Source organism: Nicotiana tomentosiformis, chromosome 2 (assembly GCF_000390325.3).
Source record: "Nicotiana tomentosiformis chromosome 2, ASM39032v3, whole genome shotgun sequence".
In the NCBI taxonomy this organism is placed as follows: domain Eukaryota; kingdom Viridiplantae; phylum Streptophyta; class Magnoliopsida; order Solanales; family Solanaceae; genus Nicotiana; species Nicotiana tomentosiformis.
This window is the reverse complement of record NC_090813.1, coordinates 183,986,347-184,004,958: the sequence shown is the minus strand read 5'-3', so window position 1 is coordinate 184,004,958 and position 18,612 is coordinate 183,986,347. Positions and strand designations below refer to the sequence as shown.

General features: G+C 36.0%; 2 protein-coding genes across 3 annotated transcripts; one reads left to right on the top strand and one right to left on the bottom strand.

Moving 5' to 3' along the window:
* The first annotated feature begins 959 nt into the window (after window positions 1-959).
* On the top strand, window positions 960-3,155 carry LOC104119653 (CBL-interacting serine/threonine-protein kinase 11-like). Its single transcript, XM_009631220.4, has 2 exons — window positions 960-1,738; window positions 2,193-3,155. Exons 1-2 carry the CDS (start codon window positions 1,151-1,153, stop codon window positions 2,928-2,930), a joined length of 1,326 nt encoding a protein of 441 aa, XP_009629515.1. The 5' UTR covers window positions 960-1,150; the 3' UTR covers window positions 2,931-3,155.
* An 8,407-nt stretch (window positions 3,156-11,562) lies between these two features.
* Window positions 11,563-17,337, bottom strand: LOC104119654 (CBL-interacting protein kinase 2-like). Of its 2 annotated transcripts, XM_009631222.4 has the most exons (3): window positions 17,181-17,337; window positions 14,234-16,011; window positions 11,563-11,858 (listed from the first exon to the last, which is right to left on the bottom strand). In XM_009631222.4, the coding sequence occupies exon 2, from the start codon at window positions 15,657-15,659 to the stop codon at window positions 14,268-14,270; it is 1,392 nt and encodes a 463-aa protein (XP_009629517.1). In that variant the 5' UTR covers window positions 15,660-16,011; window positions 17,181-17,337; the 3' UTR covers window positions 11,563-11,858; window positions 14,234-14,267. The 2 variants fall into 2 exon arrangements, with proteins under 2 accessions (XP_009629517.1, XP_009629516.1); XM_009631221.4 differs by lacking the exon at window positions 11,563-11,858 and having other exon boundaries at window positions 13,918-16,011.
* Between the last annotated feature and the right edge of the window lie 1,275 nt (window positions 17,338-18,612).

The following is an 18,612-nucleotide window of genomic DNA, read 5'->3' as shown; positions in this document are numbered from 1 at the left end:
TATAAAGGCGGTTTCCGAATCAGAGAAATATTCCGATTATTTTATCAAGTAGTGTTATCTCATTAATACATTTATTAGATAATTTTGCACATCGAGTCTTAGGTGGGTAGAAAAAAATCACTTAGTATTTATTATCACTATTGAAATTTGAACTACGATCAATGAGCTTTCACTTCATTAACCGCTAGTCATACCCTTGCGTGCAAAAAATTCTCTTGTAATTGAATATTGTACTTATATTGCACACACTCATGGTATGATCAATCCATGCTAGCATAGCTGAAAAAATAAGTGTAATAATTTCAATGGATCAACAATACGAAATTGGAATTATACTCCATACGTTTTGATTGATGTTTTTTTTAATTGAGCACGAAATTTAAGAAAAAAAAAATAGAAATCTTGTGATCTTAATATGTCACGTGGAATGTTAAAGTTGAAAAATTACTAAATATAAAAAGAGATTCTTTTAAAATACACTAAAAAGGAAAATAAGAAACATAAATTAAAACAATAGAGCAGTAATTAAAAATTAATGGTTGTCATTGCAAATTTGCACTCCTTCACGTCACTAAAATCTCTTTCTTTAACCTAATTTTCCATAAGCTTCAAACAGAAAAATGTGAGTTTTAACAATTAATCATTTGAAAATCCCCTTGATTAGTTGGATCCACAACTTCTTAATTATCCCTTGGAAGTTAAAAAAAAAAAAAAAACAATGATATTTTGACTCAAACAAGTGGTAGACACGCATAAAACAATCCCAAAACCAAACTGTCACCGTGTTGCCATTTGTTGACTAGGAAAAATTGAAACACAAAATTAATTAAGAAAAGAAAAGTGTTGTTATAATGACGTGTAGGGATAGACATTCTCACACTCTCCAATTTATATATACTTTTTCTAATGTAAAGAAAACAAAAACATATATATATAGTGGCCAGAAAGGCAAAAGTTACGGGATTCCAACTTTTTGTGTGAAAGCCATTTTCACAGAACTCCAACATACTCCAAGATTGCTCTATTGCTCCTTTACTCCATTCTCATCATCAATAATCACTAGTAAATAAAATTCATCTGGTTCGATCTAGACATTTTAATTTTCAAGATCGAATAATTTCTTGGCTCTGCCGGCGATTACGCGCCGGCAATGGCCTTTTCCTCTTCGGAAACCACCCTATTCGGCAAATACGAGCTAGGAAAACTCCTTGGTTGTGGCGCATTTGCCAAAGTGTACCACGCTAGGGACATCAAAGATGGCCGAAGCGTGGCGATTAAAATCATCAACAAGACAAGAATTAATACCAATCCCGCGCTGATGTCCAACATCAAGCGCGAGATCTCAATCATGCGTCGTCTACGACATCCGCATATTGTCAAACTCGATGAAGTGTTGGCGACCAAGACGAAGATCTACTTCGTCATGGAATTCGTCAAGGGCGGCGAATTGTTCGCGAAAATCGCCAAAGACGGAAAATTCACCGAGGAAAAAAGCCGGAAACTTTTCCAGCAGCTCATCTCCGCCGTCCGTTACTGCCATTCACGCGGCGTCTACCACCGCGATTTGAAACCTGAAAACCTACTGATTGATGAAAATGGCGATTTGAAAGTGTCCGATTTTGGACTCAGTGCGTTAACGGAACAAGTTCAACAAGATGGGTTGTTACACACGCTTTGTGGGACCCCTTCTTATGTGGCACCAGATATTCTAACAAAGAAAGGATATGATGGAGCTAAGGTATGTTGAATAATAGTCTGTAATTCATATATATGGGGATAGTTCTAATGCAAAATTGAGTTTGAAGATTTTATTTTCTATTTTAATTAAAATTTGAATTATATATATAGATTCAATTTGGGGGTCTATTGTATGCTGAAGGGATTAATTTTTATTTTTTCGGACCATATACGGGTAAATACAAAGGGAGACTTAGAGTAACGGTAAAGTTGTATCCGTCTTACCTATAATTTACGGGTTCGAGCCGTGAAATCAGCCACTGATGCTTGTATCAGGGTAGATTGCTTACATTACATCCTCTTGGGGTGCGATCTTTCCTGGACCATATGTGAACATGAAATGCTTCGTGCACTATACTGCCCTTTTTACACGCGGTATCTCTTCGGGGAAAGTTATTTGCACGTCTCAAATTAGCCCTTTTTCCCTAATTTTATGTTATTGTATTTTCTAACAGGTAGACATATGGACATGTGGAATCATCTTGTTTGTATTGAATGCTGGATATTTGCCATTCCATGATACAAATCTCATGGGGATGTACCAAAAGATTTGCAATGGACAATTCAAGTGTCCTAAATGGATGTCATCCGATTTAAAGCGATTTTTATCTCGACTTCTCGATACAAATCCTATAACAAGATTAACAATTGAGGAAATCATCAAAGATCCTTGGTTCAAGAAAGGGTTGAAACGTGTTAAATTTTGCGAGGAAGATGGTCAGCCTCAGAGACGTATTCAAAATTTAAATTTAACGGGTCCATCAAGCTCTGACGAGCCTAGCAAGGAAATAGAAGAGGTCAGGGAGGGAGAAGACAAGAATTCTTATTTGAATGCTTTTGATATTATCTCATTCTCTTTAGGATTAAACCTCTCGGGATTGTTAAACGATGAATGCAACCCGTTGGAGGATTCAGAACGGTTAATCGTGGAAGAGTCGGATGAGACGGTAATGGAGAGAGTGGAGGAGATGGCAAAGACGGAGAATATCAGGTTGAAGAAGAAAAAGGAGAGGGTAATGGAGATGAAAAAAGGTAAATTGATAATGAACGTGGAAATTTACAGAGTGACAGATGGTTTTGTAGTTGTGGAGGTTCTAAGAAAAGTTGGAGATATTGATATGTATAAAGAGCTATGGAAGAATAAAATTAAGCCAATAATTCTAGGCCAAGAACCAGCAGGGGTTTTGGCTTAAATTTTTGTTTTGGGTTATACATGATTTAGAAGATATTCAAAAGGAAAACTATACAACTTAGTGTGTGATTTGTACAGTAGAAAGAGAGTAAATTTAAAGGGAAGTTGTTATCACTTACCCATATTGTTAGTTACTAATTCTTCTTTGTTTTTTTCGTATTGTGGTTTGAGAATTTTGTTGTGATGAAATAAAATTGCACTCGAGATGCGAGTATATTTGTTTTTATGAGTTTATATTTTATGCATCGATAATATAAAAAATTATATGTAATATCTCTGTGAATAGTAGCTAACTTAGTAGCACAAGTTTGCTACATCGACGCATAATTTTTTAATTGGCAGTGTAGATAATTTAAAATTTAGTTTAACATATTTTCCTTTAAGAAAGAGAAAGTGCGGTAGTTTGAATGAATATCCTGTTGTCTGCTAGAATAATTGGCTACCAAAATTCTGCAAATTGATTATAAGAAATAAGATAGAATAACCAGTCGCTTCAAATATAATCCAGTCTAAAAGTCCGGAGTCGAATCCCACAGAAAACTAAGGTTTTGCTATAACAGTTCAATAACTAAGAAGACAAGTTTGAACAATTTTTAAGTTCTAAATATAAAGATTCTTATGTCTAACTAATTAACTAACAAATTAAACTAGTAAATTAACAACTAAAGATACTAAAGGTTGGAGACAAAGTTGGAAAAGACTAGAGTTATGATTTTCTCAATTGTCGGAATCTTTTCTGCTACGTCTCCTACAATAGTTTTCTCTACTGATCATGAGCACTTGATTTATCGAAATTCTCTCTCGAGCAACTACAATAATGTACTAGTCATATTCTCTCGAATTACGCTAGCTTACACTTTTTTACCGCTCACTATGATCACGTCAAAACTTCGTTATCTCTAATCCCGCTTTTAAACCCGTCGTATTGATCTCTCTTATACCTTGGGAGTGACGTTGTTTGACAACAACCTAAATATGCACTCCTTCTCAAGCAATACATAATAAATAGACACGGTCAATTGATGACCATTCAATCAACAGCAACAAACACATAGTTGAACAAGTAGCGAAATCTAACGGCTCAATTATATAAAAACATAATAAGAATTTATCCTACAAAAGGTTCCATCAAAACCCTAATTAACAAATTAGCTATTCATAGTCATGATAATAATTGAAAGCATTAAAATACAGATTAAGGAAGAACAGAAGAGAAAACTCTTGTGATTCGTTGCTTCCAGGTGTTCTAGTAGCCTTCTTGCCTCTCCAATCATGTCCTCCTCTCAAAAACTAACTTTAAGAGGTACTTATAGGGTTGGGGCCGAAGTTTACATGTCCAAATATAGTGAGAAAATAAAATTGGCTTGGATAGCATCGTCGGTGTGAAGCACTATCAGATGCACCAACATTTCTGCGCGAGGCACTGTCAAGGGCGCTAATGTTTCTACGCGAGGCACTGTCAGGGGCACCAATGACAGTGCCCTAGACAAGGCCTTGCACTGTCTATGGCCATGACTTTTCATTATCTTGTACGTCTTCTTTTATTGCTCTATTTTGTAGCTCTGAGGTATTATTTTGTGCAACTTTTCTCCAATTCATGTCCAAGCATTCCTATACATGAAATAAGCTCTATTAAGCTCAATTGTCGCACAAATTAACATCCAAACAACAAGAAAGTAGGATAAATAATGTCAAAATATATGAAATTATAGCACGACATCAACATCTTACACTTAAATGTTGCTCGCCCTCGAGTCAACCAACCAAACACTTCCTCTTCAAGGATCCAACAAGCCACACATTCACAACACACTACACCTATGGCCATGATTGATAGTAACAATTAAGCTCTAGCATATGCGGTCAAAATACACTTCCCATACGCATACCCAATTTCAAAACATCCAACCTAGGAACAACATGATTATAACTATCCTAGCCTCGAAACTAACTCAATGTCACAATGCACCCGAGGCTTGAATACTTAATCTAAGAGAGAGGTCTAATAATAATACCCATCCTTTGTGAAAACCATGTTCCTTCACAATAAAACAAAGAGTAAGCAGTCCACACATGCATATCACATGATCGAATATATTTTAAGGACTCACACATATGAAGAAAAATCACTCACTCTCTCAAAGAAGTCACATGCACGCAAAAGGTACCATAGACTTGCCCATAATGTAAACCTCTACTAATGTAGGCCTGCTCGATCTGAAATCAACTAGGACTTTATTATGGTTGTAATGTGGGCTAAGGGACGGGTAGGATATATTTAGGATATAGTGGCTAACCCTCCTAAGAACTTTAACACATAACATATTCAACTTTAAGCGCAAAATTCCTTCGATCCACCTCAATCATCACAAGATAGCTCACCCCAGAATATTTTCCTTCTTCTTTACACACTGCTTCAGATCACATCCACTAGCAAAAATAAGAAATCTTTATTTTTTTTATTTTTTTTTTTGCCTTGCCGCTAGTGAAGTTTTATTAAAATTGTAACGACCCGACCAGTCATTTTGAGTGTTATAACCATATTTCCCCATTTACTGCTCAATTTATACTTTACAGTTATTATGTGACTCGCCGGGGTGATTGGTTCGGGTCCGGTGAAGTTTTGGAATGAATTGGAACACTTAGTTTCAAGGTTTAAAGGTTAGGTTAAAATAGTGATCGGATGTCGACTTATGGATAAACGACCTCGGAATAGAGTTTTGACGATTCCAATAGTTTCGTATGGTAATTTTTGGACTTAGGAGCATGTCCGAAAAATTACTTGGAAGTCAGTAGTTAAATTAGGCTTGAAATGACTAATATGGAAATTTAAGTTTGAAAGTTTGACAGTGGAATTGACCTTTTGATATCGGGATTGGAATCTGATTCTGAAAATTTGAAATAGGTTCGTTATGTCATTTATGACTTGTGTGCAAAATTTGAGGTCAATCAGACTTGATTTGCTATATTTCGGCATCGAACCTAGAATGTTTCGACATCGATTCTTCAAGAATACATGGTATCACATTAATAAAATGAGCTCCAAATTTAGTTTTGATTGAAGCATTAGATCCGTATTGAAATTTCATAGCCATAGCAAAAGAATCGTCGATTTCGGACATCGTATGAGAGAGCTATGCCAATTTTCATGTCGGGAATGATTTTCCGTCGCCGTCAACGCACAGGGTAGCGCGGGGTGCTAGCCCTGGCACTGGGATATTTAAAGGTACTAGAAACAGTGCCACAGGCAGTGCCTCACGCCACCTGTGGCGCCCGAAACAGCTGAGGCCCTACAAACTGGATTTTCTGCTATTTTTGACAAAAATAGAGTTGGGGAGCTCGGTTTAGGCGATATTTGGGCGATTTTCACGGGTAAACCTTGGGGTAAGTGTTCCTTATCCTATATTGATTATATTTCATGATTCCATATTCATTTACATCATGAATTCGTGAATTTATGGAAGAAAAATTAGATTTTTATAAAATCTTCCAAAAATATAAAATAAAGATTTGAAGTTTAATCCGATGTCAGAATTCAATAACTTTTGTATGGTTGGACTTGTAATTGAATGGGTTGTCGGATTTTATAACTTTTGTCGGGTTCCGAGACATGAGCACCACTATTAAATTTTGAATTAATTTCGGATTTTTATTATAAAATTTAGCAATTTCATATGGAATTGATTCCTATACTTCATGTTGATTGTATCAAATTATTTTGACTAAGATTCAAGGAGTTTGGAGGCCGAATTGCGAGGAAAAGGCTTATTGGAATAAAGAATTGATCGGATTGAGGTAAGTAACAATTTTAAATTTGGTTCTGAGGGTATGAAACACCAGATTCTGTGATATGTGATTGGTTTTGAGGTGACGCACATGCTAGGTGACAGGCGTGTGAGCGTGCACCGTAGGAATTATAACTTGGTAAATTCCATGGATTTGTGTTGTTGAATAAATTGTTGCTACCCGTACATTTTTCCACGTATTAGGGAAATTGAACTATAAATCATGTTTAAACTATGTATTGACACTGTTGGGACCCACGAAGGTTGTGTACATGTTGAATTATCTGTTAAATTATTATTTTTTACTCAGTCACATTTTTTACTTGCATATTACATCTCAGTCTCTCTTGTTCATTATTGATGTATCATATCATTGTTGTTGGGCTGCTCATCATGATTTCTGAGAGCCCGAGAGACTGGAGAGGTTGATGACTGAGTGAGGCCGAGGGCCTAACTGTGAGGATATTTATGGGATCGGGTTGCACGCCGCAACATGGTTTATTGATTTATGCCATGATTGGCTTGTTATAGCGCTTGGCCTGAAGGAGCCCCTCCGGAGTCTGTACACACCCCTAGTGAGCGCAGGTACCTACTGAGTGCGAGTGCCGAGCGCCGAGTGCTGAGTGATTGAGAGGAATGAGTGACTATGAGGAATGAGTGGCTGGACGGAAAGAGTGATTGTGAGGTTGGAGTGAATGGGAGGACTGAGTGATGTTACTCTGAGAGGATGCATTGATTTCATTATTGCTGCACTTTAGCTGTCATATATCACTGTTTTGGAAAACTCTGAAAGATATTATTTCTATTTCAATCAAAATTTGATATGAAATTTCTGTGTAGTTTTAAATGTTGAACTTGAAAGCATGCTTACCTTTTTATGTTGGAAAGTACTATATTTGAACTTAGCTATGAAGCTCGTCACTACTGTCAGTTCTTTATTTATTATTGTTACTTACTAAGTTAGTTGTACTCATACTACACCCTACACTTCGTGTGCAGATCCAGGTAATCCCGAACATAGTGGGTGTTGATTCTTTCGCACGGTTGATTTTCCGGAGATTCAGAGGTAGCTGCCGTGTTTCGCAGACCTTGTCTCTCCTTCCCTATCTCTTGTTTACTGTATTTGGTCTTAGACTATTATAGACCATATTTTCCAGGCTTGTAATGTATAGATTCTCATGTACTCAGTGACATCGGGTTTTGGGAATATGTTTTACCTAGTGTTTGTGGGATTTTCTATTAAACTTAATTATGATATTTTCCATAGTTAAAAGATATTGTGTGTTATTGATGATGTCGGCTTGCCTAGTATTGAGATAGGCGCCATCACGACGGGTGAGATTTCGGGTCATGACAAAAATACAAGTGCACATTTCTTCCTTCTATTGGTTCCACTCAAAAGCTAAACCAAGTTTCCTCGTTACTTATTTCTAGCGCTCTCTTTATATTTCAAGTGCTTTAAGAGGTACTCCCTCTGTTCCAATTTATATGAACCTGTTTGACTGGGCACATAGTTTAAGAAAAAATAAAGACTTTTAGAATTTGTGGTCCTAAACAAGTCAAAAGGGGGTCTAGAGTATTTGTGTGATTATAAAAACTTCTCATTAAGGGTATAGTTGGAAGTTTAAGCTAAATTGTTTCCAAATTTAGAAAGGGGTCATTCTTTTTGGAACGGACCAAAAAGGAAATAGGTTTATATAAACTGGAATAGAGGGAGTATAAGGATCAAAATGATTCAATTAAGAACAAAAGGGGATATGCTTGTAATGCGGGTGCCAAAATAAAGGCTAATAGGCTCAAAAGGGTAAACTAGGGATGACTTAATAAGTGATAAGCAACAAAACTCAAAAAGATTAAAGAAAGCCTAACATCACTTTTCAAATCGAGCAACACCTAGGATTTTGATTCAATTCACATTCCGGGCAAGTTCTAGACTCAATTGCAATAACATGGACTATGTAAAGAACTCACTTCACACATGGCACATGACTCACTAAGGACGGTCTCATTCCGACTTTCAATTAAACAAGTATTCACAAAGCCAAGAGATATACTAAGCATAAGCACAAAGTAAACACAAGTCAAGCAACCGAAACATAGGAATCATACCACATGCTATTCATTTTTATCAAGGCATAATCATATATTTAAAGCTAAGGGAAGGTGAAACACATGCCAGAACCTAAGTATGCAACCATCAAACAAGTAAAAAGGTGCAAATCACATCAGTTCTTCTCCTTTATTTTCTTCATACTACTCTAAAAGTAAAAATAAAAAATAAATAAAAATCTACTACCCGATTCAAGTTACATCCCATGAAAAAAAATCGAGGCACGAAAAAGAAACCACAGGGGATTATTACTAACTAAGAAAAATAAAAGACATGTTTTTGTATTTTTTTTATTTTCTAATTTTTATTTGTATTTTGTTTAGACTTAAATCCCTCAAGAAAATTGTCTAGGAGATCCATCGTTGAGAAAAGTCCAAAAAACATTTTTTCCTAAAAAATCATCAATTAAACTAACACAACTAAAATCGCATAAAAAGTCACCCAGACAATCTCCTCACCCCACACTTAAAATTATGTATTGTTCCCAATGCACAATATAAATAATAAGAGGGTAAAAAAAACTCTCTGGTAGGCCAAAGCACTAGCAGTCCATGGGGTACTCAGACTTCTCCTAGATATTTTACTTTGTGGGGCACTCCACACTTAGTTTTAACTATCTGGCTTGTTGTTTCACCCTTCCAATAGCTTTGCTTCCCATGCTCCAAAAAATCAAAAAATGACACTACAAAAATAATACAATAAGACAATAATTTAAAAACTAAAAATAAAAGAAAGTAGTAAAGTTGGGTTGCCTCCCAAAAAGCGCCCAATTTAACATCGCAGCACGACGTGAACCACTTTCTGCCTCTATCGCGAGCTTATGAATTGAACCCCTAATTTGGCTTCAAGTTTTCGATTATGCTCCAGAAGTTGTGGAACAAATCTAACTAGCCCAAGCAACCATTATACTATTCTACACTTCTTGACTTTTAGATAAGGTATGTAGTCCGGTCTTTCTGGCAAGAAAAATTCCAGAATGTAGGCGCCTTGCTCCTCATTCCTTGACTCCTCAATCGGCTCGAATGACTCTATTTCCATATAATCATCAAAACACAATGTGAAAAAATATTTGGAATGAGGACCAATGCACTCAAACGCATGAACTTCGGGACTTTCAACATCCTCAACATCAATGATACTAGAGTCAATAAAATTTATATTCTCAATGTCCTTGGCTAACTCTAGTCTCTCGTCTTCAACATCGACATCCTCAAATTGAAGTTGGCTAGGTTGTTGATGTTCTACTCTGACCTCCTCCATTAGCACCTCGAATTCACTCTCTTCTTGGCTACTATCCCTAATATTGGCTTGTTGAGCATTAAAAGCTTCAACCACTTGACTCACTTGAGCCTCCAAGTTGCGAATAGTTGCCTCTTGCCTTTCTATCTGCAGTTGTTTCTCATTATTTTGTTTTGTATGGCACTTTAACATATTCTTGATCTTCTTTAGGTCTGCATCCCCGAGTTCTTTGTTCCTATTAACTTCACAAGTAGAACCATCATAATAAGGGGTGGGGGAGGATAAGAAATATAAGTACAACCATGAAAGTGACCATCTTGACTACCACACATGCCACACACATTCCATACATAAGATTGAGTTGGTGCACATAACTCGCTCTCGAGAATATTTTGATAATTTTGCCACATGTGGTTTCCTTCATAATATATATGAGGATCAACAGTAGAATTACCAACACCTAAACTCTCATAATTCCAAGATGTCATGTTTCTCAAATGAACAAGTAGAATAAAATAAAAATAAAAATAAAAAACAAAACAAAACAAAACAAAATAAAAGTTCAAACTTGAAACCTAGCAATATATACAACTACAACTACACCGTTAGTTCCCCGGCAACGGCGCCAAAATTTGATCACGCCCAACTCTAGTCCTAAAAAGGATAAGCAGTCGCTGCAAATATAATCCGGTCTAAAAGTCCGGATTCGAATCCCACAGAGAATTAAGATTTCGCTATAACAGTTTAATAATTAAGAAGACAAATTTGAACAATTCCTAAGTTCTAAATATAAAGATTCTTATGTCTAACTAATTAACTAACAAATTAAAGTAGTAAATTAACAACTAAGGATACTAAAGGTTAGAGACAAGATTGGAAAAGACTAGAGTTATGATTTTCTCTATTGTCGGAATCCTTTCCGCTACGTCTCCTACAATTTCGCCTAAGTTTTCTCTACTGATCATGAACACTCGATTTATCGAAATTCTCTCTCGAGAAACTACAATAATGTACTAGTCATATTCTCTTGAATTACACTAGCTCACACTTTTTCACCGCTCACTATGATCACGTCAAAGCTTCGTTATCTCTAATCCCGCTTTGTCGTATTGATCTCTCTTATACCTTGGGAGTGACGTCGTTCGACAACAACCTAAATATGCACTCTTTCTCAAGCAATACATAATAAATAGGCACAGTCAATTGATGGCCATTCAATCAATAACAACAAACACGTAGTTGAACAAGTAGTGAAATCTAACGGCTCAATTATATAAAAACATAACAAGAATTTATCCTACAAAAGGTTCCATCAAAACGCTAATTAACAAATTAGCTATTCATAGTCATAATAATAATTGAAAGTATTAAAATACATATTAAGGAAGAACGGAAGAGAAAACTCTTATGATTCGTTGCTTCCAAGTGTTCCCGTAGCCTTCTTGCCTCTCCAATCATGTCGTCCTCTCAAAAACTAACTTTAAGAGGTATTTATAGGGTTGAGGCCGAAGTCTACATGTCCAAATATAGTGAAGAAATAAAATTGGCTCGGATAGCATCGTCGGCGCGAAGCACTATCAGAGGCACCAACATTTCTGCGTGAGGCACTGTCAGGGGTGCCAATGTTTCTGCGTAAGGCACTGTCAGGGGAGCCAATGACAGTGCCCTGGACAAGGCCTTGCACTGTCTATGGCCTTGAATTTTCATTGTCATGTACGTCTTCTTTTATTGCACCATTTTGTAGCTCTGAGATACCATTTCGTGTAATTTTTTTTCAATTAATGTCCAAGCATTCCTGCACATGAAATAAGCACTATTAAGCTCAATTGTCACACAAATTAGCATCCAAACAACAAGAAAATATAGTAAATAACGTCAAAACATATGAAATTATAGCACGACATTAATCACATAGGATTGTTGAGTGATTGAGATGCGATAAATAAGATCCTTTCACTATTAATTAGAGGTCTCGATTTAACCCTTGAAAATGAAAAATCATAATAAGGTGCATTTTCCTCTTTAACAGGAGTAAATCTTATGGAGCGACAGAGCGTGCCGAATTAGTCAATTAGACGGGTCCCAATACAAAATATCAATTTTTTTAAAAAAAGAATAAGGTGGGGCAACTAGTATAACTCGTGCAGTTTAACCGTCAATAAAGGTTCCTGAAAGAACTTCAAATTTTGATTGTTTATTCACAACTTAAGTGTATGTTATTTCAGTAGTTAGTGTATAATTAAATATAAGGGTCATACTTTCCACTTTAATTGATATAGTTGTCTAAAATTCAACTCTCCACTTTGATAGCCGTCACATCAATCTGAACAAGCATTGTGTAGGAATAGTACTTGTTTTACCAACCAAATGTTCCAACTACATAAACAACATATATTTCACAGACTTGCACACATTGCAATAGTATAATAAACACACACACATAAAAAATTCAACTTCACAATTATACTTTTATCTGTTGGCTGTTGAAACTCCATCCTTACACAAGTATCACGTTGGGTTGGATTTAACTTATAGTATACACTTATGCTACAAAAAAGAAAGTTTTTGCATTATTAATGTAATTTACCCATTGAGCAGATAATTTACCTTATTTTTCATGTTAATAATCTTACTTATTATAGACAGTTACTTGTAGTTATTTTGTAGAGGACCTGATAATGTAAAAAATATTTCACTGTCACTGTATAGACATACTGGTTGGTTGCTTCCTTGTCATTGTTCCTTGAGCTGAGGGTCTATCGGAAACAACATCTCTATCTTCACAAAGTAGGAGGGATAAGGTCTGCATACACACTACCCTTCCTAGACCCCACTTGTGGGATTATACTAAATTTATTATTATTGTTGTATAGATATTATACTATGTTGCAGCAAGAGACAATGCACCGTAAAGATTAAAAAGGGCAGTTCTGATGCACAAGCCCGTTTATGCAGTCTTGGCTCTTACCCCAAAGACTAAAGAGTACAAAGTAGGGAAAAACAAAAGAATAGATGACAAGAAAATAAACTAATTATTGTCTTCACATTCAAATGATCAGAATTTGATGACAGACTTTTTAGCCAAAACCAATTAAAGTTACTACCATGAGTTAGAGCATAAATGTTCTCTCTTTCTTTCTGCTGGCTCAGAAGTTTAACATGGTTGAAGTGTATAGTTTTTTCTTTTTAATTCAAGATCCATCTCATTAACTCCATAAAATTAAGACTTCTTTTCAGTTGTCTAAATAAAATGCTTTTCGAATGGTAAAAGGATAGCCTGATGTATTAAGCTCTGATTATGTGCTGGTCCATGATTGCAAGTACGGGTGTCAAATGGGCGGGTTGAGCCGATTTTGGGCTGGTCAAAATAGGCTGAGTCAATAAATAGGCGGATCATTAATCTGCCCAAAAGTTACTTGGGCTGAGATGGGTTGGGCCAAGACGTGCTAAAATTTGGGTCACAACCTAACTCGACTAACTATTAACAAACTTTAATTAATATGTGTTGTTTTCTTATGATTTGTTTAATTACTAAATAAGAATTTTTTTTCTTTTATTATGGTCATATATAACATATCAAACAAAAAAATATTTTCAAGATATTTTAGCTAGGTTATTCATTGATCAATTTGGGCTAAAAGTCAGCCCAACTTTATATGCGCTGAGATGGATTGGGTCAAGATGGACTGAGTTCATCAAATAGACGGTAAGTCGGTAATAACCTTGGACGGGTAGGGCGGGTCATGTTTTTCTGGGCCAATTTTGACACCTCTAATTGCAAGAAGTGTCATTTCAATCACCAACTGCTGCAATTAAACTAAGAATATTGCAAGAATGATACAAGAAGACACAGATTTATGAGGGGGGAAAAAGGATACCATGAAAACACAAAGCACTTACACTTGAGATATATTGTATAAACAACACCTTGATTAGGAAGACCTCAACTACTCAATGTACATCTAGGACAAAATGCAGAGGTTTGATGCAGCCTATACTCTATGGTTGCAACTGAATCCAGTATTTTCGACACAAAACGTAAGTAAAAATGTAAAATATCACTAGAATTTCAACCGATATTAAATTCTAAACCGATAACATCAAGAGTACAATGAGTTCAGCAAAAGAACCTTAAAGATTGAACCCATCAAGTTTGACTCCTGAATCTACCTCGAAAAAATGTGAACAAGGAAGTGTATCGCAGTCAAGGTAATTGCTCCTGCTGAATTAGATGTTGTTGGGGCTGCAGTTGTTGCTGCTGAAGTTGATCATTTGGCTGCTCGTCGAGTTGATCTTCTGATTGCTGAGGTTGTTTTTCTTCTTGCCAAGTCCAAACAATATCCTGAAGACCTGGTCTTAGGCCTTCATTCAATATCTCCTGATATTCCAACGTATCGCCATCTGATTTTTTCACTTCCACCAAATGAAAAGCCTCAATGACCTCAAAGATCTCCGCATCGATGGCTAAAATCCCCTTTCTTCCTTCCTTTATACCTTCAAACCTCAGTAATCCTGCATCCCTTTTGCTAACTTTCAGCTTAAGGCGTTTAGCGGTATCTTCCAGCTTGGATATGATGACCGACGCAGGTTTCCAGGATGTGAATTTAGCTTCTTTCTTTAAACAAGGTTCCTCAAATAATTTTGATAAATCAAACTTAGCATAAAGGGAAATGATATCAAATGCGTTCAAGTTTGGAATCCTAGCCACCTCTTGCTTTTCTTCTGTATTTGCTGAAGCTAAATCCGTGCTTACTTCGTCTACTACGGTAGATTTAGAGGAAATAGAAATTCCCCTCCTGAACCAGGTACTCCCTCGGATTTTTGCAAGAGAAATTCTTGTGCTTGGATTAGGATCCAACATTTTCGAAAGTAACCGTCGGGCTTCTGGTGGAAACCAACTTGGACATCTGAATTCAGCTTTGCCAATCTTCCTATACATTTCCATTAAATTTGAGTCCTGAAATGGAAGATAACCAGCTAACAAGACGAATAGGACAACCCCACATGACCAAATATCAGCTTTTGCACCATCGTAGCCTTTTCTATTGATCACCTCCGGAGCAACATAGGCTGGAGTCCCGCACATAGTGTGTAGGAGTCCGTCCTGGCGCTTTGGCTCGACAAAAGCACTTAAACCAAAATCTGAAATTTTTAAATTTTCATCATCGTCTAACAGTAAGTTTTCAGGTTTCAAATCCCGGTGATAGACACCCCTGCTATGGCAAAAATCTACAGCATTTATCAACTGTTGAAAATACTTTCGCGCGACGTCCTCTTTTAACCTTCCTTTCGCCACCTGGTTAAAGAGTTCACCGCCTTTAGCATACTCCATCACGAAATAAATCTTGGTTTTCGTGGCCATGACTTCGTAAAGGTGCACGATATTAGGATGTCTGACTAATCTCATAACGGATATTTCCCGTTTGATCTGATTCACAAGTCCAACCCTTAGAACTTTTTCCTTGTCAATAACTTTGATGGCAACACTCTGCCCATTTCTGATATTCCTAGCATAGTAAACCTTAGCAAATGTACCTTGACCTAACAATCTTCCCAATTCATATCGCTCCATCAGAATGCTTCCTTTATTTGCCATATAAAAAGCTATTAAACCTAGTACTAGTTAAGTAAGCACTAAGCTATCTATCTCTCCAGCTAGTAGAAACCTTATAAATTAGCACCACTCAACCATTCGTGCACGAATTCTCATTTGCTAATGCAATGGGCAATGTGCAGCTATTCCACACACTTTGCATCTTGATGCTATGATCGCATCGCCCAATCTTTTCAAGAACGAAAAATGGAAACTCTATTAAGTCTAAATCCTCAAGAAGATCAGTTTTAAAATTCCAGACATTCAAACACATCTTTCAGCATTCCTAGGATTCTCTATAGAAAACACTGAAAAAGTGTGTAGTCAAGCAATTAGATGAGCTTCCACTGCCCCCCTGGAAAAGGCAAAATCAGACGAAAAGATTTTAGTAGCTAGATAGTATTATGCTTTCAACAATAGAAATAAGATTTGAAATGACAAAGAAATGCATCTTGAGCAATATTGGTAGTTATCTGTTGATCGTATATTAGTATATCTGTAAAGCAATGTGCAATAGAGGAAGCTTATGGTGGCTCTAACTTTATGCTAAATATAAACATCAATGCACTAAGTTATGAAGGGGAGTTTTCGCGCAACGACAGGAGTTTCTGTTGTGCGACCAGTAGGTCACGGGTTCAACAACAATAATAAAGCCAGCAAATTCCCACAAGTGGGGTGTGGGGAGCATAAGATATATGCAACCTTACCCCTGCCCTGGAAGGGCAGAGAGGTTGTTTCCGATAGACTCTCGACTAAAGAAAAGATGGAAAAAAAAATGGTAACAAGTAGGTCACGGGTTCAATTTTCGGAAATGACCTCTTGCAAAAATATAAAATAAGACTGCGTACAATAACATCCAATATGGTCGGGCCCTTCCCCAAACCTTGCGATAGCAGAGCTTTGTGCACGAGGCGCCCTGTCTATCAATACACAAAGTTTGAAAAGGATTCGAAAATCATAACGAAACTACTTGGGACTTCCTAATTCCAAGGAAGCAAGTAATAATTCCTACTTCATATGGCTAACTAGGTGCATACATCAACAAGAACTATGCTTTAGACCATCAAATATCTCTACTATTTGTAATATTAGCCATTTAAGTTACACAACTAAAATCCACGGCTAGTAAATTCAAATCCAAATGGAATTAATATAAAAGTCAGTCAGACACTCAAATAAATTATCTGAAGAGGCTCCATAAATAACAACTGTAAAGGTCCTTTTTCCCCCTCTTTTAATAAATAGCTGTAAGGTTTTATCTTCAGAATTCAGCTATCATGAAATTTAATTCGTGACAAAATCCACCAAAAGGTGTTGGTTTAAACTAAAATAGAAAATAATTTATATTCAACAGAAGGATTCTACATAACATATCAAACCAAAATCATTTATATAATAAAGGGTCAATTTTGAGTCATACTATCTCAAGAAATCAGGTGCAAAACCGCAAAAAAGAAAATGAAGAAAACAATCCAAATATAATTATCGTAATGCAAAATATATTAAAAAAGCTGAAATCTTTACCTTATTAACAGGTTAAATAAGGGAGAAAGAAGCCCTTGTAGCTGTAGAAATTAAGGATTTTTTCTTTCCTCCTGATTTCACCAAAAAAAAAAAGTAGACAAAAATGAGAAAGACACAAAGGAAGATACACAACAAGTGGCAACGTTGTATGTGTCACTGGGCGCTGTTATTACGGCAGAAAAAAAAAGGTATGCTTCACTGCGTAAAGGTCCATGTTAACGTCACAAAAGAACTAATTGATGAATTTAAATTTTATAGGTTTCTATAATAATTTTAAGTTAATATTAAAATAATAATTAGTTTCTAATCAAATATTTATAGATATTTAAAAACTTTTACTCCTTCCTCTGTTTTAATTTATGTGCCTACATTAATATTTAGGGAGTTTAGGATATTTATTTTTTACCATGAATTTCTTAAATATTTTATAAGTAATTTAAAATATAAATTATTATGACTTATAATACTTTGTATATAATTTTTCTTATATATAAGTTCTATTTTTAAAAAGTTTGAACAATTTATGTCTAATTTTATATTTAAAATTAAGAACTTTGACCCTGAATCAAACCATATAAATTACAATAGCGGGAGTAATAAGTATATGCTAAATTCACGTGAATCCGTTATATAAATCTCCAGCCAAAAAGAAACTTCTGTGATCCGAAGCAACGGGAAACTGACAAATGCAAACATGTTAACATGGTAGGTTTTTGTTCATAGCATGTGCTATTTACACGTTTACTCTTTTTCACGTTAAATCCATGACCAAAAAGAAATTAACTAAAAAAAATAAAAAGAAAACTCTCAATACAAGACAAATATAGACCTGTAATTGAATATCTGAGTGTAGGCCTGGCAAGTGGGCCGGTCCAGGCCCGGGACCGGCTCAGGACCGCGGGCCAGACGGGTCAAACGGTTAAACGGACCAGGACCGTTTGGTCCGATTTTAGCGGGCCTGGTCCGGTCTCGTGGGCCGGTCCTATGATTGGGCCCGTCAGGCCCGGGGCTGTTGGCCCGCCAGGGCCCGGGACCGGATCGGGACCGGCCCTGTCCCCTTAGAGGGCCCAACGGCTATTTATTTATTTTTTTTTATTTTTTAAAAACAAAAAAACGTTGGACTGTCAAAAATAGCCGTTGGGCTGTCAAAAATAGCCGTTGGCTATTTATGAAATAGCCATTTAACCCCTCAACTTTGTTTTAATCCAAAATTTTTTATAATTACACTTTTTCCCTATTTTCAACTATAAATACCCCATCATATATAGTATATCTTAAGATGTATATATAGTATATAAATCGAATATAGCTTATATATAGTAAGATGTATATATATTATAGTATAGTATAGTATACATATAAGCTTATATTTATACTATACTATAGTCTATACTATATATACATCTCATAAGATATATAAACTATATTCGAT

Bases quoted from the DNA above. Each gene is read 5' to 3' on its own strand.
- LOC104119654 (XM_009631222.4), bottom strand. From the start codon at position 15,659: ATGGCAAATAAAGGAAGCATTCTGATGGAGCGATATGAATTGGGAAGA.
- LOC104119653 (XM_009631220.4), top strand. From the start codon at position 1,151: ATGGCCTTTTCCTCTTCGGAAACCACCCTATTCGGCAAATACGAGCTA. The intron at 1,739-2,192 runs GTATGTTGAATA...ATTTTCTAACAG, and splicing joins AAGGATATGATGGAGCTAAG to GTAGACATATGGACATGTGG.